This window comes from Nilaparvata lugens, chromosome 4, assembly GCF_014356525.2.
Source record: "Nilaparvata lugens isolate BPH chromosome 4, ASM1435652v1, whole genome shotgun sequence".
Classification (NCBI taxonomy): Eukaryota; Metazoa; Arthropoda; class Insecta; order Hemiptera; family Delphacidae; genus Nilaparvata; species Nilaparvata lugens.
This window is the reverse complement of record NC_052507.1, coordinates 72,069,834-72,091,568: the sequence shown is the minus strand read 5'-3', so window position 1 is coordinate 72,091,568 and position 21,735 is coordinate 72,069,834. Positions and strand designations below refer to the sequence as shown.

Below are 21,735 nucleotides of genomic sequence, written 5' to 3'. Positions count from 1 at the left end.
GGATTTGGAACATAAGTATTCAATGTGTTTATCCCATTTGAGATGCTGGTCCAGTAGAATACCTAGATATTTCATTGTTTGAACTCTTTCTAGGGTTTTTGCAACTTCTGGATTATATGCTGTGTTATTTTCATGTGTCTCCATTGTAATAAAAAGTTTCAAAGCTGTTGGTGGTTGACCTGTTATGTTGGGTGAAAAAGTCATGTATTTTGTTTTTTCTGCATTTAGTGTCAATATGTGATCTTGGAGTCATTTGTATACAATTTTCATGTTAGTGTTTGCAGTGTTGAAAGTTTCTTCCCAGGTATTGCCACTGAAAACCAATACCGTATCATCTGCAAAGGATAAGGTGGTACAATTTGTTAAGTTTAGTTTCAGAAGGTCGTTTACATAAATCAGGAAAAGAAGCGGTGATAACACAGTTCCTTGTGGCAAACCGAATCTTGTTGTACATCTGACATCCGTTTGTCCATGGAGAGAGAGGCATTGTGTTCTTCCACCCAAATATGTGTCTAAAAGTCTCTTTACTGTGCCTCTTATTCCAGATCTATCTAATTTATCCAACAATATATTGTGGGGTATCGTGTCGAACGCTTTTGATAAATCCATGAATACTGACAGGGTTTTTTTATTACTGTTGAAATTTTCAAAAATTATTTTGTTAAAATGGATGACTGCATCTTTTGTGGATTTGTTCTGTTGGAAACCATACTGATTATTGCATATTACATTATCTTTATCTAAAAATTTCAAAATTCGAATTTTTATAATTTTCTCTAATATTTTTGAAAGGTTGCTTATTAAACTTATTGGTCTATAGTTTTCTGGTTTATTTAGGTCTCCAGTTTTTGGGATAGGAATAATTCTGGCTTCTTTGAATTTATTAGGAAAATACCCATCGCTCAAGCATTTGTTAAATATATATATTTTAATGGTTCAACTATTACCCCTGATATTTTTTTAATGTAATGTCCTGTCAAATTGTCAGGCCCAGGTGTAGATCTGTTTTTTTGTTGATTTATAATTGTTATTAGTTCATTTGAATTTGTTGGGTAGAGGAAGATACTTTGTTGGCTTATGTTAGATAGGGATTGAGGAATTGGTATGTTATTTATATTTTCTGTAATTTTTTTAGCAAAAGATTCACCTACGTTAGCAAAATATTGATTAAGAATACTTGCTTCTAATTTTATTTCCTTGGTACTTTTTTTGTTTCCAGAAGCTCATTAATATATTCCCATGTTTTTTTTCGGATTATATTCATGCTCTGCAAACCTCTCATTAAAATAATCAATTTTAGCCTTTCTTATTGAATTTGTAAGAGTATTTCTGTAGTTTTTATATCGTGTTTTTAGTTAAATATTGTTTGGCTGTCTTGTAAGTTTACGGTGTAATTTATCTCTCTCATGTATTGAATTTACTAGACTGGGCGTAATCCATTTTTTAAGTGGCTGGTTTTTCTTTTTTAATCTGATGGTCTTTGTTCTTTTTATTGTAAGTGTAGTTAGTGTTTCTATGAAAATGTTGACCATTGTATCAATGTTTTTCTCATTATAAACTTTGTTCCAGTCTTCTCTCTGTAAATCTGTAATTAGTCCATCGTAATCTATTATGTTTTCTGTCCATTCCTCTCTGATGGCATTATTATTAATAGTTTCACTCAGATGCAGTGAAATACTGAAGTGGTCAGTTATGTTTGTTTTTGTAATTGCACCATACAATGCATCTCTATTGTTCTTATCCTCCGTGAAAAAAATGTGACCAATAGGACAATGTGAACCATTCTCATTACCTATCCGTGTTGGTTTGTTGATAAAAGACTTGAATCCTTTCATGTGTAAGGCGCTCAAATACTCATTTGATAAATTATTATTTGATAGAATATCTATATTAATATCACCTAGTATAATTACATTAGAATTTTCTTTTATTCTTTCCAGGCATGCATCCAAACTTGCAATAAAATTATTTATGTTACAAGCTGGTGATCGGTAAATAGAAATAATAAATTGTGTATTTCTTATAATTCAATGAATATGAAATGCATATGGTATTTGATTCATCAATGTTCAAGTCAATGATTTCATAATCAAAATTTTTATCTATGAATAAACATATTCCGTCACATTTTGTATATTTCCATTTTTTCTGTATAACATTGTAGCCTTCAATATTATAGGTAAATTGTGCATCATCTGTAATCCGGACAAAGTCTCAGACAAAGCGATCACATGGAATTTAAAATTAATATTATTCAAATAGTGTAATAACTCTTCAAAGTTTTCGAGAAAACCATGAAAAACATGGTTTTTGGTCATTATCCGCCATTTTTCTCAACAATATTACGGAACTCCTGGAATTTTCCCAGAAATGAGACTCATGTCAGTTGATAGGGCTTATAAATATAGCTATCCATGGTATAAATTTGAAGAAAATCGTTAGAGCCGTTTTCGAGAAAAAACGTGAAAAACATGATTTTTTAGTAATTACCCGTCATTTTTTTCCGCCATCTTGAATTGAATTTTATTGAATCTCTTATTGTCGGATCCTTATGGTATAAGTACCTTAAGTTTAAAATTTCAAGTCAATCGGTTAATTAGGAATGGAGTTATGTTCACAGACATACATACACACACACACACACACACACACACACACACACACACACACACACACACACACACAATTCTCAATGTCGAAATGGCATACTGATTGGTGTGTCATTCTGCACAATCTGTAGCAGACGCATTCTTGCATCATCAGCCACTTCTAAATATGGCATTATCCAAAAAAGCTTTGTGATTGTAACACACACACAGACCAATACCCAAAAACCACTTTTTTGGACTCAGGGGACCTTGAAACGTTTAGAAATTGAGGTACCTTCATTTTTTCAGAAAGCAATACTTTCCTCACCTATGGTAATAGGACAAGGAAAGTAAAAAGACACATAGTCCAGCCACATGTATATAGAAGATAATAATTTTATGTAGTACTAATGAAGAGGAGAGGTTCATAATATATGGTACAGAAGCACAGCTAGAGAATCAACATTTTTTACAGAGGGTTTTGAAAGTTTGCCAGCGATAATCTCAAATTCATTGTTTTATACCGTTTTCATGCATTGTCTCAGTCAACTAGTTTTTGAATCAAACCTGAAAGACTGCATTGGCTATCTGATGAGAGGAAGCAAGCTCAAATGAATGCAGGCGAGCGGAGTGAGGCTGATGCTGGTCTTATTCTGGATGATTCAACCAGGGGTCCAGGGGCAGAGTCTGATTGAAGTGAGACTGCTAGCCATTTAGCCATTTGATACTATACTCTAAACTTTTAATAGATCTATGATTGAGGGATATGTACCATTCAATTAAAACTATCGAAGATAATTACTATTCACAAAAAAGGCAATAAAAGGAACTTGCAGAAAACTTCAGACCAATTGCCGACACTCCTGTATTTTAAAAAAAATTCAGAGTATGCAGTACTTGAAAGAACAAGAGAGTACCTAGATGAAATAAGTATACTGTCTTCAAATCAGTTCGGATTTCATCCAGGTTTCTCTCTTCTCTTTTGTTGATGACGTACTGTCCTCTGTAGATGAGAAACTCAGAGTGAATGGTTTGATTGCTGATTTCTCGAAAGCTTTTGACCTTGTAAATGTAGAAATAATGATAAAAAACTGCAGCTCTACGGATTTGAGGGCGCTGTCCTTAGATGGTTCATTTCATATTTTGACAAAAGGTATCAACAGGTTATCATCGACTCTCGCTGCTATGACCATAGCTCAAATTGGATTGAAACGAGAAATAAGCAGGGTGCCTCAGGGATCAGTACTCGTTCATCTTCTCTTTGTTCTCTACATAAATGACTCACCTTCTTACCTTGAACCAGCAAAAAGTATTTCATATGCAGACAATGTAAGAATTTTACTGAAAAAAGTGCTGCTATCCATATGTGCCTACTCAGTGGAGGAATATAACGATTTTTTTTACAAACCTCAAGATGGAGGTTTAAGAGGATAGATAACATTTCACTGTTGATAAATGACACATTGACAAATCCCTATACCCTTTTACAGGTGGTCAGTAGATGAAATAATAAAAAAAGAGTTTATTTAATGAGTTTCCATTGACGTTTTTGAAGGTAACGGTTGTATTTTTGTAGAATTTCTGTGAGACACATCTTGTTCAATATATCTTGTTCACATCTTGTTCACTGCTTGATTGAGAACAAAGTCACCTGTGTTTGCTGCCCTTAACGAGACTCATTTTGAACTGTCAGCATTGCTTATAAGTAGCATCAATGCTTATCCTTCAATCAATGCTGACTGTAATTCCTGCTCGAGTTCTAATTTCCAATCAAATATTGATCGGGGAATGTGTATTGATATATTCTGTGGTGATTGTTCATTGAACAGTAGTTTGTGAACACTTTTCGTGAAAGGCTGAAGGCTGAAGGCTGCTGTAACATGTTTTCGAAAGCTGATGTTCTCCTGTATATTGCTAGTCTGTTTCTTCAAGAATCAATTGTGAGCTATTCCATATTATTGAATTAGGCTATTCCACAAGGAACTATATTCGAGCCAGGTCGAACTTGATGAATATTGATATCATCTTGATCTTGAATCATAACAATTCAATTATAATTCTAAAGCTTTGAAATGTATGAGCCGTTGAGTACTAATTTTGCTTTTATCATCAACTTTCTCAAAACTATTGTGTTTATAGTAAACTGTTGGTTGCCTTGTACCAAGACAAAATTTGTATATTGAGTGTGCATACGGGCAAATTTAAAAACTATTGGTGTCTTGGGTGAAATCTTTTAGGCTAATGGCTTCTTTCGATTGTATTTCAAAACTGCCAGACATCCTTCATCTCAGCTGCCAAAGCAGAATACATTGAAATCTTGTCCGTTTAGTATAATTTCAAGATGTCGCTGTTTGAAACATGAAATATGACTACATTCTTTGATACTATTCCCAAAGTCAGTTTATTAGTTAAATTTATATCTGGTTTGTTGGTGTTGTTTTCAAATATTGGTTAAACGATGAGCAGCCCCCTACAATGCTATCGATTTGTTTCCGATGCAATTCCATATATCCAGCAGGGGTGCCCACAAGGGGGGGGGGGCATGGCGCAATTTGCGCCATCAACATTTTGGGGGGGAGCATGATTTTTTGTATATTTTATGTCAACATTTTGAATTATGATTAAAAAATCAAGGTATTAAATAGAGATATCCTAATGTAGTTAATTTTTCTCACCTTTACAATGTTATATTTTGCTAAGTGTAACTCAATATAAAGCATAAGCACAATTGATAATATTTTGTATGCAGGAATTTTAGTAATTTTAAGCCTATGAGTTTGAAGGTAAATCTTTGACAAAAATAAATTATAACTCCATCATCCACTTTTATTCTGATTTCCTTTGCTTCATTTTAATTTTTAATGGTCCTGTGTTTGAGTTTCCTTGCTGTTGCAAGAAATATGCGATATTTTCCTCATTTTCACAGTCTCGCCAGTTTTCCGATATAACAGTAATGCAAGATCAATTTAGGGCAACTCAGCTTATAGAGCATGAAATTTTCTCTCATTTAAGACCAATCGCAAGTTTCTATCATGCATTGTACTCATTTTAGAGACTCTTTAATAACAGTAAAATCGCAAGAAAAATGAGAAAATAAAGATCATCATTCAATTGGCTATAACTTTTGAACGGTATTGAAAACAGAAGTATATTTCATGGGAGTGAAAAGAGGAGAAAATTCATCACAACCTCGACCACTTTTTGGATTTTGCATCTGAAGTGTTCCACAAGATACGCAACGTTGCATATGCCAGACTGTGAGAATGGGGAAAATATCACAAATTTCTCGCATATTCAAAGTTGCGTATCTTGTGGAACACTTCAGATATAAAATCCAAAAAGTAGTCCTGCGCGACCACTCAATTCATTGGAAATTTATTATCTTTAATATTATATAGAGAATGCTTTTTCTCGAAAAATTCAAGGTTCTCGAGATTAAATGGAAAACTTAAAAAAAATCCAAAATTTTGGGGTGAAGTCGCCTTCTGGTGTGTCAGCAAATTTCAGATTAGAATTCAGCGCCCCAAAATATATATAGGACCATCCAAGAAAATTATTTCGGGGCTGTTTCCTGAAAAACGACCATTTGACTGGACTATAAGTTGTTATCCTATTATAATAGCGAGCAATTTATGTACATCTGTTTATATTTTTCTATTTCTATATCTGGTTATCTGGCTATCTGGTTATTTATGTTCAACGGATCTCGGAAACGGCTCTAACGATTTTCACGAAATTCGGAATATAGTAGGTTTATGGTATCAAAATTCGATTGCACTAGGTCTCATCCGTGAGAAAACTCCCTGAAGGACATGAAAAGGATAATTCATCCTTGGAAAAATAGATGATGATTTCGTCTGTGAATAAATCACAGACGAAATATATTTTTCGTAGTGAATAAATCAGAATTCGGGTAAGTAACAGTTTTGGGCTGTGCCTGTTAGTACTTCCCCAATCATTTTAAAGAAATGATTATCAATGAAATAAATCTGTTTATCAATGAATAAATAACGAGCAAAGCTCGGTGCCCCGATATTTGGTATTAATAGACAGAATTTACAAAATGTACTTGTTCAGATGATATCTTTATTCCAAAAACCAAACCATTTAAAGATACATTTTGTTCGACTTGTGTTATTCACTCCTGTAATGTTCAAAAGTAAATACTACCAACAACACAACATCAGTGACAACCTATTCCAATTCATGATAAATATCGGGGCACCGAGCTCCGCTCTAGAGTACCTACAAAAGCATACACAAATTATTACGAAAGAAGAAATTATAATAAATATTCATAGTTCATACAGAAAGGTTCTATCTGATCACAGTGGATTGAGATTAATTCGCAGAGGAATGCAAAAGTTTCTCTCACAAAAGCATGTTAAATTTTAATCCTGATTCATGTCACGTGAACCAAATCACAGAAGACCATCTCAAAAAGATAGCTTATCTGATTGGTTCTACTGGAATTAATCAGGATTAAAATTTAACCGGCTTTTGTACAACTGTCACTAAGTACCTGATTGAATTATGTACAAAAGTTCAACAGCTGAGTCATAATTTTGTCTCAGTCCCACACACATGCACTCGCTCACTCACTTCCATCATCAACAGACGCCGAAATTATCAGATGTTTTTCCAAGGATGAATAAATTCTTTTAATGTCCTTCAGCGAGTTTCCCCAGGGATGAGACCTGGTGTAATCGAATTTTCATATTATAAACCTACTATGTTCTGAATTTCGTGAAAATCGTTAGAGCTGTTTTCGAGATCCGGTGAAATACAAACATATAAACATCTAAAAATTTAAACATCAAAACAGAAATTGCTCGTTTAATAGTATAGGATTTAGAATATGGTACCTAAACCTGCCGACATTATATATTGTATGAATAAAATCGTTCCAAATTTGGATGAATGTTTACCAAGATTGCTATGCAATATTCTTTTGCAATAAAGAATTATCAATGATATTATTATTCAACTTTTTATAAGTAACCTTAACATTTAAAAAGCAAAGCCTCCCTTACTTATCTTTTAATATCCTATTAAAATATGTGTCATGTAGTTTTTCCTGATAGTTCTTCATGTAGGTAGTTCTTTCTAGTCCTCCCGAACAAGAACGGGTGCACTGCTAGTCTCAAAAATAATATAAAAAAAATACTTTATTTCTATTTTAAAGAGATAAGAAACGATGGTATATATTTTTACAATATTATGAAAACAGAAAAGTAGTTATAAACTGAGACTTCAAGGAAGCTTTTTTGCTCGAAATCCCCCTCCCCCCTCTCCCCCCTCTCCCATCCCCTGTTCTAAAAATAGATTTTCCCTTCCCCTTCCCCAGTGGTGATGAGGGGCATGAAGAAAGAGAAAGAGATATCTCTCTCTCTCTCTCTCTCTCTCTCAAAATAGATTTTCCCTTCCCCTGCTCCAGTGGCAATGAGGGGGATGAAGAAAGAGAAAGAGATATATCTCTCTCACTCTCTCTCTCAAAATAGATTTTCCCTTCCCCTGCTCCAGTGGGGATGAGGGGGATGAAGAAGGAGAGATATCTCTCTCTCTCTCTAAAATAGATTTTCCCTTCCCCTTCCCCAGTATAGATCAGGGGGATGAAGAAAGTGAGGGAAAAATAATTTCCCTTTTAGGGGAAAAATTCCCTCTCTCTACATCTATACTGACAGATTAAAGTGAATTGAGAAATTCCCTATCACTCTCTACATCTATTGCTATACTGACAGATTAAAGTGAATTGAGAAATTCCCTATCTCTCTCTCTACATCTATTGCTATACTGTCAGATTAAAGCGAATCCATATCTCTACAGAGAGGTCAATGATCTAAGTTCTTTTACATTTTTTATCTGCAATATTGTACAAGCATTTCCAAAGTTCATCGGAATTTTTAACAACAGATAATGGCGAATCATTTGTACAATCATAATGTAGATGTCCACTGTCTAGTACCTATATCGAGTAATTCGAATATCTCAGATAAAATTGGAAAGTGCACATTTTCTGATTTTGTTAACAGTAAATCAGCATCTTGACATCCTGTTGAAAATTTAATATTCTTCGCAATTGAATCAAATTCGTTAAATGAAATTGCCATCAAGAGACGAGTTAATTTTTTGAATTTTGAAAAACCATAACACTGCATGTTAACGCCCCCCTGTTTGGCATGTGTCTCTGTTCTATAAATTCACAACGTGAATGCCGTGTACTTGTTAGCATCAACAGATGGTTGAAGGGGGCGTGTCTCACTTGTATAAAAAGATCACGGGACACGTGCTGGTGTTGTCAGGTCTAGCTCTGAGCAGCTACTAAACTGAAAAGTGAGTGGGATATTGGAATGAAAAATCATTTGAACACAGAAAAAGTTTATTTACACATTTCACCACAACTATTCATAATTTCATCTTCAATTTTAATTAACTTATCTATACACAAATTATGAGGACGATAATAACATAGATAGTCTCTTATGTCATTTAAATTAACTGTGCTTAGAAAAATGTCTTTCAATTGTTTCGCCAAACTATAATTTTTACGAGTTGATTTCCTAATTGCACTTTCACACTCATCATACCAATCAATACAGTTTTTTAACCTCACTTCCAACTCGTTGTCAGCAGCCAACCACTTTCTCAGATCCATGATAAGCAAATTAACAAAACTAAGTGTAGGCTGGGACTATTATAGAGTAATTAAGTGGTCTTTCTCCATTAATTGTAGACAGGCAACATGTACGTGCTTTATGCAGTCTCAATGCATGCATGCAATAAACACACTGAATCTCTTTTCTGTTGTAGAAGAATCCATAACGAGCAAAGTTTCTTTTCTGCGAATTCGTGTACATCGTGGCCATTTTCATACTTTGCATTTGATTGTTTTCACACATGAAATTATTTGTTTGATACATATTTTTAAACAACAAAGAATTATAATGTTGAGCAGTGAACAAAGCACATTGTCCATCTGGTCTATTTTTATGAATGTTACACACACCATAACACCATGAACTAGTGAAAAAGCTGAAATCGGGTTTTGCAAAATCCTCTGGTATACATTGAACGTTAGTATGCAATATTCTTAAAAACTTTGCTTTCTCAGTTCCTTTTGTGAAAATTTTTTCATAACCTACAAGGTAATCACGTATTAATGAGTCAGTGTATTCTAAATCTCCATCTTCCCATTTTATTTTATGATAGTGACGTTCTAACCATGTTACATCATTATACAATTTTGCACTCAATTCTGTCTTTGCAAATGGGGATTTGAAATGGAATACAATATAATTATTAAACTGATCAATTATGGCAAGTTCTTTCACAATAATTTGATTACAATCTTGTTTAAACCAGTGAAGATCAACTGTAGCAATTTTTGTACTTGCTTGCTTGTCCACTTCTTTCTGTTCGGCGGGCTCATCGAATCCTCCATCTTTCTCCCCCTCCTCTTCCTGTTTCTGCTCCTCCCCCACCTCCTGTGGCTTCTGGATCGGTGTGCTGCACCTTGGTTCATAATAGAAACTATCAGAATCAAGATCGCACTGGATACCAATAGACTGAGTTTGCACTTTGTCCAAAATATCAGAACACAAAGAATAGGACATTTTAGATATTACCTGTTCAAAGGTGAAACTGATAATGAACCAAATTTGTCAGAGTGCACACCTTATATAATATTGTATGCAGTGCACTCTATCAATAAAATTACTGAACTTCTTTCACCATGCTCGTCAGAGGTGTGTACTCCATCACACGATCGCTCATTAAAACGCAATAGGCGGAAGTATTTGCAGGTACTGCACTATTAAATTCCATTTCAATACAAACATCTGTCGAAGATTTCAAATGACTTGCTTGGTGTGAACAGTGCACAACAACCAGCGGTGTTGAATCACAAAACGTTTTAAAGTCAATTTCTGTTCTGAGTTCGCTATTGATTGAATGATTATAATATGAGGGCGCGAAGTCCAAAAACATCCGGTATAATAGTTCCTTTTTACCTAGCAGATTTTCATATGGATGATACTCGCTGTTCAAATATACTTTAACATTGTAAATACCACAGCTATCGAAATTAGATATTGATTTTTTAATTTTATTCTTACAATCGGTTTGAAATGCAATTATAACATATTTTGGACTATCAAAAATCGATGTGGTGTGGACTGCCCAAGAATGGTTAAGTGAATTTTGCAAATTTGGTAATTCACAAATTTCCCAATACCGGAAACCTAATTTCAGTGGAGTGTCAGCATTGAGCAGTCTCAAAAATTTCAGTCTTACGTGATCTTCTAAAGTTATGTAGGGCATTCTCCATTGCAGTTTTGTAATTTTCACACTAACGCTTGTTCCAGTTGCTGACTCAACGCAATTTAGGTCTGTCAGTGACCTCAATAAGACGAGTTCCTGTTTCAAATTTAAAATTATTCTTTGAAAATCTTCAAAAAACGGGAGGATTAATTTCAGCGGTACACAGAAAGTGAATTTATTATCTGTTAGCGCATATCCTGCTCTGTCAAAACCAGCCAAGTGATATGTGTTCTTATCGAGCGTATTCTTCACTAGTAATTGTGGATGTTAATCCAATCAATCTTGATTTAGAAATTTGCTGACCTGCTAATTCATATCGTATTTCGTCAAAAAGGTTGCCAATTACATTACTGCTTAATTTATAGTCTGGTGGATCAGCCGGGTCTGTTCCCGGTTTTGTACAGCTAACTGTTCCCTCAATAAATATAAATGATTTGCAAGGTAAAGAATAGACATCTAAAGAATTTATGCCAATACGTGCCTCGTCAGAGTTTTTTATTTCTTGTCCCGAATAAACTGTATGAGTGTGAAATTGGAATTTGGTTATATCATTATAAAACTGAAGGTCTGTCTCCACGTCCAGAATTTCACTAATTGCGGCTCCTCCTCCTAACATTCCGCCAATCAACTATTAAACCTAACTTTTCTAATATTCTCACACTTTTAGCCAACAAAGCACATTTGTTTTTAGGTGTTGACGCTCTCACGTTCGTCTCTCTAATGACATTGTGTGTACACGTCTTATTTGAACGTGGATTGAAAACAAGATAACCCATTACGTTGACTTTTGTTTTTCACATATGTGCAACCTAATTGTAATTGTATCTCTGCGGAAATCAATAAACTATCTGTTCTGGTCTGTTAGCTTTACATGAATAGTTTGAATTCGATGAATATTCAAAGGTACATTAATAATCAGTGATGGTACTTCGTTTATTGAATAACCGCTAGGAACCTTTGGCAAAAATTCATAGATTATATGTTTTTGTTTTCTGTCAGAGTAACTACCACATGCTAAATTACACTCGAGTACAATACTACCAATGCTTGTTATGTTAACCAAATGCTGGGAAAAATGCCATTTATTTGCTTGCAAAACAACATTATCAAAACCAAGTATCTTACCAATTGAATCAGTACGTGTTAAATCAATAGCTTTATCAGAATGAATTTCAATCTTCATAGTATTTGCGTTTGCACGTATAATAAGTTTATTCTTCTTCTCATCAATATTCAATTTATTCTTTAAAGATTTTATAACATACTTCATATGCACCCGTATCCAGCTCAATTAATCTATCACCATATTTGAAGCTGGAATTTGTTCCTTTGTTAACGTTTGCAATACTATTGTAACTACAAAAATTAATCAATCCAATTTCCCATTCACAATTTTTATCCAATTCTATAATTTCTTGTAAATGTTCATAGAGGTTACTTGTGTTGGATCTTAATGTAATAACAACCATCTTGTAATGTGTGTGTTCAGCACAAACACTTAATTACAACTGATTTGCAAGAAACAATAACGTAAGATGGCCACAAAAATCACTATTTAATGGTTGCATGTGCTCTACATTATAAAATATATTTACTCCAATTTCTTTTTTCCAATATTTGTCCAATTCGTATGGCGGTTGTAAATTTCCAATTGGATCAAAATACCAAACATTAGAACCAACTTTTTTATATGCAACCCAATGTGTGCCATCCTCGCTCTCCCTCGCTAAATTCACAATGCCATTCTCGTTTTTTAGAATTTTTTTGGGTAATGCATCTAGCATATATATACCTCTTAGCTGAATCTGTAATAATTTCGACCAATCAATCAAATCATAATTACTCAATTCTCCTTCTTCTTCTTCTTCTTCTTCTTCCTACTCTTCTTTGTTGTTCTACGTTTCTTAACTTGTTCTTGGGGGAATAAACTCACTCCATATGATGATGGTGGTGGTGGTAAAGAGGGTGGGATTAAAACTCTCCCCCCACTAGTTATTTGAGGAAAAGGCTTCAAAAAATACCCTTTTCCTGCAATATGCTTTTTCAACTGAGCTATAGCTTTGCGTCTAATATCATTACTATAACTTCTCCTCTCATTCTTCCTCTTCTTCTTCTTTCTCAAAGACCCACCAAACGCTGCTTTAGCTTTCATGACGTTTGTAACAAGATAGCTAAGTGCTTTCTCGGCAAGGGGTGTTTGTGGATTTTTGAATATGTCCCACGCTGTGTTTGCTAGAGCCCTGTCAGCTATCGCTCGAGTTATTTATCGCTATTTTGTGTATACGCTATATCATGTACCTTACAGGCTCTATCTAATGAATTCATATCTTGATCACCTCTCTTTAACCTTTCATTAACCTTTGTGCCTGGGCCGCACCACTGATAGCCAGAAATGTGAAATTTCATCTTGCTGATTGTCAATTAGCTTATTTAGAATAGTGGATGTTACATTACCTGCCAAACCCGTCACACCCTTAAAAACTTTTGCCGCTGAACTCAAGATTCCTCTACCTTGTTTCCTCGAACTTTTCTTTCTCCTACATACCATTCTCTTACCTTTCAACTCAATGGTTGAACATTAACTGAAGTTAATCATTACACCAACTTAATCAAAAGAAAATTGAATTGGTTTAATTTTCAATCGAGTTGGAAATGAATTCACACCATGTATCAAATTGCTATGTGCTTATAACATTGTTCAAATGATAAGAATATTATTTCAAATAACAAATCTGAAAAGGTGAATGCAATTTGAAAGGGAGGGAATGATGTCATCGCGTCCACCCACATCTGTAGGAACACGTGCCAAAACAGATGTGGGGGAGAGCGATGCATCAACTCACCGAAGCCGCTTGGCTGTATGTGTGTGTGTCTGTGTGTGTGTCTGTGTGTGTGTGTGTGTAGTAGTAAAGACATTTGCCTCTATGCATGCTCGCAACAAACTATAAAAGGGGAGCTCAGCATCTTTACTTATCATTCACAACAGAGTGCAAGCACATGAAAGGTGAACCATTTTTCCTCTTCTTCTGTGTTTCTACAATTCATTGTGAACTTATCAACAACAAGTGTAAGCAGGTAAGAATTGAAAACAATTTTTTATCAAATATGTACACAATTTATTATTAATCACTACAATATTTACATTATATACTACTACTACTTGTAAAGCATCTCACCACAACATGGTATGAGAATAAGATTGTTAAATTTTAACAATCTTAATGTCAGTCCATGTAGCAGTGACATGCTTCACCACTATTCCTAAATTCTTACAATTAGCATTAAATTTAATAACTTTTGCAGGAGAAATTATGGACGAAAATCTCTGAGGTAGATACACCTCAGAGATTTTCTTCGTGGATGAAATGTTTATTTTTAATATTATCCGTCTGCTGTGGTGGTTTGTCTCCTCACGAGCCAAGATGATACTGTGTGGCACATCTTCCGCCAGCTCGCAGAGAGGCATCCACGGTTTAGCCCTGGGTCTATTAACGATTGCAACAAAGTCCATCTCATCCTCCTCCCCCCGCCGCACCTCCTCTAGTAGTGGAACCATGGAGGAGTTGTCCTCCATTCCAGCACGTTTCTGTTGAAAAATATTTGATTAGTAACTTATTATAATTTGTTTCAGATTATTGTCATAATCTCAACTTGATATCAGGGGTGCCCACAAGGGGGGGGCATGGCGCAATTTGCGCCATCAACATTTTTGGGGGGGGCATGATTTTTTTTATATTTTATTTCAACATTTTGAATCATGGCTAAAAAATCAAGGTACCTATTAAATAGAGATATCCTAATGTAGTTGATTTTAATACTTTTTCCCACCTTTGCAATGTTATATTTTGCTAAGTGTAACTCAATATAAAGCATAAAAAATACAATTGATAATATTCTGTATGCAGGAATTTTAGTAATTAGCCTATGAGTTTGAAGGTAAATCTTTGACAAAAATAAACTATAATTTCATCATTCACTATTATTCTGATTTCCTTTGCTTAATTTTAATTTTTAATGGTCCTGTGTTTCAGTTTCCTTGCTGTTGCAACCTAATTTTCTTAAAAGCACAATGATAAGTTGAATTATTGTAATGAACATTTTAATGTAATAATTATTTTAATTTCGAATGCGTTTCATGATGATATTAATGTCTCTGAAATGGGAATGCAATTATAAACAACATCGCAAACTCTAGTGAATTTGACAGAAGAAAAAACTTCTCTTGTCAAAAATTTGTCAAAATATCATATCAAATGAAGCCAATTTCAATCTTCCAAATTTACACCCTATTTACCACACAGTAATCAAGTAATTATTGTAATGCTTCATTACTTTTTTCCTGTTTTGTATAGTCCAGTCAAATGGTCGTTTTTCAGGAGACAGCCTGAAAGAATTTTTCGCGACGGTTCTATATGTATTTTGGGGTGCTGAATTCTAATCTGAAATTTGCTGACACGCCAGAGGGCGGCTTCACCCCCAAAACTCCCAAAAACCCCAAAATTTCGGACTTTTTCAAGTTTTTCATTTAATCTTGAGAACCTTTAACTTTTCGAGAGAAAGCATTCTCTAAAATATTAAAGATAATAAAATTTCCAATAAATTGAGTGGTCACGCAGGACTGTACGTTTTTTGATTCCAGAGCTTAGAGTTTTCAAAAAAGGGGTATTTTTTAAGGGGTTTTAAAAATTATGCAAACCCACCACTTCTACCCTATTAATTCAACTACGATCTTTTTCTAGTAATGATAGAAAGTCACACATCACATGAATTAAAAATATTAATTCTGAACAGATTTCCTTAGGTACCTATTTTTGAATTTAGTGGTGGTGGGAGGGGAATACACCCAAAAATAGAAAATCATGTCCTACAGCCAAAATTCAAATTCTCATTATAATACCTTTTCATGGCATTCCTAACAAAAAAGAAACATTTTGGCTGAAATCGCCTTATGAGGGCTATGTTCTATGAGAATCACTCGTTAGATTCCAGTATTTCCTAGTGGGAGGCACACATAAGGATACGTCCAGGATCAAAACTTTAATCACTTATAACTTTTGACTGAATGATCTCCTCGTACTACAGCTCATTCATATCAGCTCGTCAAGGCGGTTGAAAATCATGTATCATATCACTAAAATTTGTTAAAAAAATGAAAAATTCCTCCTTTAGTGGACCAATTTTAGCCCATATTTCAATTCATAGAAAAATTACCGATTTCTATATTCAATACTGTGTGTCTCGGTAACTCAAAATGATACTTGGTCTTGATTTGAAGAAAAGAATCTCCTCTTTTATGTGAGGTGAATGATTTTTGTAAAAATATAATCGTGAAGTAAGATACGTTTGTTTCAAAAAATCAAGAAATTTGCGATATTTTTCTCATTTTCACAGTCTCGACAGTTTTCGATATAAACAGTAATGCAAGATCAATTTATGGCAACTCAGCTTATAGAGCATGAAATTTTCTCTCATTTAAGACCAATCGCAAGTTTCTATCATGTATTTTACTCATTTTAGAGACTCTTTAATCAGTAAAATTGCAAGAAAAATGAGAAAATAAAGATCATCATTCAATTTTCTGTAACTTTTGAACGGTATTGAAAACAGAAGTATAATTCATGGGAGTGAAAAGAAGAGAAAATTCATCACAACTTCGACTGATTTTTGGATTTTTTATCTGAAGTGTTCCACAAGATATGCAATGTTACATATGCAAGAATGTGAAAATGGGGGAAATATCACAAATTTCTCGCACATTCAAAGTTGCGTAACTTGTGGAACACTTCAGATAAAAAATCCAAAAAGTAGCCCTGCGTGACCACTCAATTCATTTGAAATTTTATCATCTTTAATATTACATAGAGAATGCTTTCCCTGAAAAATTCAAGGTTCTCGAGATTAAATGGAAAAAAAGTCCAAGATTTTGGGGGTGAAGTCGCCCTCTGGTGTGTCAGCAAATTTCACATTAGAATTCAGCGCCTCAAAATACACATAGAACCATTGAAAAAAATTATTTCGGGACTGTTTCCTGAAAAATGACCATTTGACTGGACTATAAGTTGTTATCCTATTATATTAAGCGAGCAATTTCTGTATTATCTGTTTATATTTTTTATATCTGGTTATCTGGCTATCTGGTCATATGGTTATTTATGTTCAACGGATCTCGGAAACTGCTCTAACGATTTTCACGGAATTTGGAATATAGTAGGTTTATGATATCAAAATTCGATTGCACTAGGTCTCATCCCTGAGAAAACTCCCTGAAGGACATGAAAAGGATAATTCATCCTTGGAAAAACAGATGATGATTTCGTTGTCTGTCGATAACAGAAGATGCGTGTGACAGTGTGGGAGATCAGCTGTGTAATCAATTAGCTTATCGTATCTCGCGAGAAATCTAGAAATGTTAATTGACTTGATCAAAATACAGTAATCTGATTTATTGACATGAGATGGTATATATCATAATATTCGAAGTTAATCATTATTTTACAGTTCTAAGTGATTAGTGAGTGTTATTTTGTCATTCAATTTGGTATGTATACAATCTAAATTAGAAGTTTTATGTTTTCAAATATTTGGACTGAAAATTTCTCTTGAATTCAAGTATATGAAACATAACCTACTTTTTGGAATATAGAATAATATTCCAACTATAAATTGTATAGTGTATAAATCAAAATTCGGGGAAGAAAAGTTTTGGGCTGTGCCTATTAGTCCTTCCCCAATCATTTTAAAGAATTCAGTTCTGTTCATCAATGAATAAATAACGAGCAAAGCTCAGTGCCCCGATATCTGGTATTAATAGATAGAATTTACAAAATGTACTTGTTCAGATGATATCTCTATTCCAAAAACCAAACCATTTGAAGATACATTTTGTTCGACTTGTGTTATTTATTCCTGTAATGTTAAAAAGTAAATACTACCAACAACACATCAGTGACAACCTGTTCCAATTTATGATAAATATCGGGGTACCGAGCTCCGCTCTTGAGCTCCTAAAAAGCATATAAAAATTATCAGGAAAGAAGAAACTATAATAAATATTCATTGTTCATACAAAAAGGTTCTATCTAATCACAGTGGATTGAGATTAATTCTCAGAAGAATGCAAAAATTTCTCTCACAAAATTTTAATCCTGATTAATCTCATGTGAACCAAATCACAGAAGACCATCTCAAACAGAAAGCTTATCTGATTGGTTCTACTGGAGTTAATCTTGATTAAAAGTGCCACTAAGTACCTGATTGAATTAGGTACAAAAGTTCAACAGCTGAGTCATAATTTTGTCTCAGTCCCACACACATGCACTCGCTCACTCACTTCCATTATCAACAGATGACGAAATTATCAGCTGTTTTTCCAAGGATGGATAAATTCTTTTAATGTCCTTCAGCGAGTTTTCCCAGGGATGAGACTTAGTGCAATAGAATTTTTATATTATAAACCTACTATGTTCTGAATTTCGTGAGAATCGTTAGAGCCGTTTTGGAGATCTGGTGAAATACACATATAAACATCTAAACAGAAATTGCTCGTTTAATAGTATAGGATTTAAAATACCCAAACTTGCCGACATTATATATTGTCAGAATAAAATCGTTCCAAATTTGTATGAATGTTTAGGTACCAAAATTGCTATGCAATATTCTCTTGCAATAAAGAATTATTAATGATATTTATTATTCAACTTTTTATGAGTATTAAGTAACCTTAAAATCGATGCCTCCTTTACTTATATTTCAATATCCTATTTAAATATTTGTCATGTAGTTTTTCCTGATGTAATGTAGTACTTTCTAGTCCTCCCGAACAAGAATGGGTGCACTGCTAATCTCAAAAATAATATCAAAAAGATACTTTATTTCTATTTTAAAAGAGATAAGAAACGATGGTATATATTTTTACAATATTATGAAAACAGAAAGAATTCCTCACAAGACCAAAGGTAAATAGACCAAAGGTGTCCTTTGGAAGATTAGAATGTAAGATGTGAATTTCATTGTAATACACTGACTAATGTTAAAAACTAAAGGGTTGGGAATTGGGGTACTTTGGGGGGGGGGCATTACACTTGGATTGGGGGGGGGGCATGCGCCATTGCCCTTGGGGGGGTTGGGCACCCCTGCTTGATATCATCAGATTGACAAGACATTCTCTACATCAGATTATCAACTACCTTTGATCAACAGATTATTGTCATAATCTCAACTTGATATCATCAGATTGACAAGACATTCTCTACATAAAGTGAGTAATATCAGTTATTGAAATAATATTTCCTTGCTATCAAATAATTTATGCATGAGCGATTACTTTAACACTAATATCTCGTAATTCCAACTCTAATCAGTTCAAATAATATTTCCTTGCTATGAAATAATTTATGCATGATCGATTACTTTAAACAATAATATCTCGTAATTCCATCTCTAACCAGTTCAAATAATATTTCCTTGCTATCAAATGATTTATGCATGATCGATTACTTTAAACAATAATATCTCGTAATTCCATCTCTAATCAGTTCAAATAATATTTCCTTGCTATCAAATAATTTATGCATGATCGATTACTTTAAACAATAATATCTCGTAATCCCATCTCTAACCAGTTCAAATAATATTTCCTTGCTATCAAATAATTTATGCATGATCGATTACTTTAACACTAATATCTTGTAATTCCATCTCTAACCAGTTCAAATAATATTTCCTTGCTATCAAATAATTTATACATGAGCGATTACTTTAAACAATAATATCTCGTAATTCCAACTCTAATCAGTTCAAATAATATTTCCTTGCTATCAAATAATTTATGCATGATTGATTACTTCAAACTCTAATATCTCGTAATTCAATTTCTAATCAGTTCAAATAATATTTCCTTGCTATCAAATAATAATAATAATCAAAGGCTTGTATGTGTACAGATTTTTTCCATGATCAATTGTTAAAAAAAAATCTGTACACATACAAGTTAATAATATTTGTTGAAACTAACCTTTGTTTGTGAGTAGATTGTCTCCTCGTCCTCTTCCCCACTAACCTCAGGCTCCTCAAATGCCAACCTCCTCTTCCCCTGCTTCTGCTTGATCTTGTTGCTCAGAGTAGTTAGCACCGCTCGCCGCGGTGCCCAGGTAGCAGGTAGAGCCAAGCGTTGAACCGGACTGTCTCCCAGCACAATCTCGCCCGGCAATGGTGGTTCCACGGTGAGCGGAGAAGGAGCGGGTGCAGCAGCAGACAACTCAGCAGCGAGGGCAGCTTTCTGTTGCCAGTAGTTGGGGATACGCTCATGCAGTGGTGGGCTATCTGGGAGGATGAATGATGATGATGATGATGGTAAACTCATCTCATACGATAGTGAAGTATGTAGTACACTCGAATCTGACTCTGATATAAATTACAATTTTCCTCTAATTACATCTGTTTATATAGCATGCGTTTTGTTCCAGGCTCATGCGAGTGAGAGCCACATGTGCCACAACAAAAAATTCAAATTTCTCTCCTAGGCACAGAACAACACGTGCTGCATATCCTCCCACATCGTTATCAACATCATTCAGATTTGTAAGTATTCTCTCCTATCATAAAAAACCGTTACAATCACTCAAACATTCTATATTTTCGAATAGCATCCTCATGCGACCAACACGTGCTAGAAGACGAAAAAAAAATTCTCCTCTAGAACTCAGCATGGAGCAGTGTCTGCTGAGTGAGAGGCACACCTGCTAGAAGGTGAAAAAAAAATTCTCCTCTACGTCTCAGCATGGGGCCCCGTTACAATCACTCAAACATTCTATATTTTTGAATAGCATCCCGCCTCTCGTGATGCTTATTGATTTCTAATATTATCAGTTATTAAATATTTCATTGTTTTCACAGCATTTTCTCACCTCACAACTCGGCTTCTGACCTCATAAGCAGTTGAGCTCTCGTCAAGGCAACATACCTGAGAGGTTAACACGCAATCCGGAAAGGAAGCATAGCTGGATAGCCAACTATACCCGCACATCTACAGCCGAGGAGATACCTGTCATTCACGCAGCATCAACCAACACATGTAAGTACATTTTTACTTTGATTTTATCCTCTGAGGAGAGTCAGAGGAGAGGAAAATTGTCATCGGAGGACAATTTTTGTCCTCCGAGGACAATTTTTGTGCTCGGAGGGGAGGATTTTTGTCCATGGAGGACAAAAAAACCTTCCACAGCATACTGCATGCATGCAATTTTAGCTCATCTTTACGATATGCTTTATCTGGATAATCTTCTCCTCCCGCTTCTTTCTCACACTCTTCATATAAACAAAATATCTTTCTTCATATTGACGTAGAATATTATTATCGAAATTCTCCTCTTCAATTGTTATATTATCTTTCCTTCTCAATGCACAGTTCGGACTGTACCTTGCATGCTCTATTGCTGGTATGTCACTTTCTTCCCATTTTCCCAAATAAATTGAACAAAATACACAGCACACAATGTCTGGTACACATGCGAATATAAATCCCTCTTTCGCCATGTTTTCCGCCGACAAATGCTGAGAAGATTTCGTCCATCTTTTATCAAAAGTTAATAATCTTAATCTTTCATGCAACATTATGTGTTCTTGAGATAACATTTCCACACAGCGTTCTTCTACCAATGCTAATTCACAACTGATTTAAAAACATGCAGTTGTACTCTATCACTCTAATTCTATATCATCCTGATCGTTATTCTTTCGTTTTTCAGAATCTAACATCAACATCATCATGCAGAGGGAACGAAGGCTACATGGCGTGAATTCCAGCACGGTCCGCCATTGTATAACCATC

The 21,735-nt window shown here is 34.5% G+C and overlaps 1 protein-coding gene across 1 annotated transcript in view; it reads left to right on the top strand.

Annotated features, from left to right (window-relative positions):
* The first annotated feature begins 4,389 nt into the window (after positions 1-4,389).
* The window catches only part of LOC111052505, a 100,815-nt gene continuing 83,469 nt past the window's right edge, over positions 4,390-21,735 (top strand). Inside the window, exon 1 of the mRNA XM_039426356.1 lies at positions 4,390-4,528. Coding sequence (XP_039282290.1) covers positions 4,469-4,528 — 60 coding nt within the window. The 5' untranslated portion in view covers positions 4,390-4,468. The remainder of the gene's footprint in view (positions 4,529-21,735) is intronic.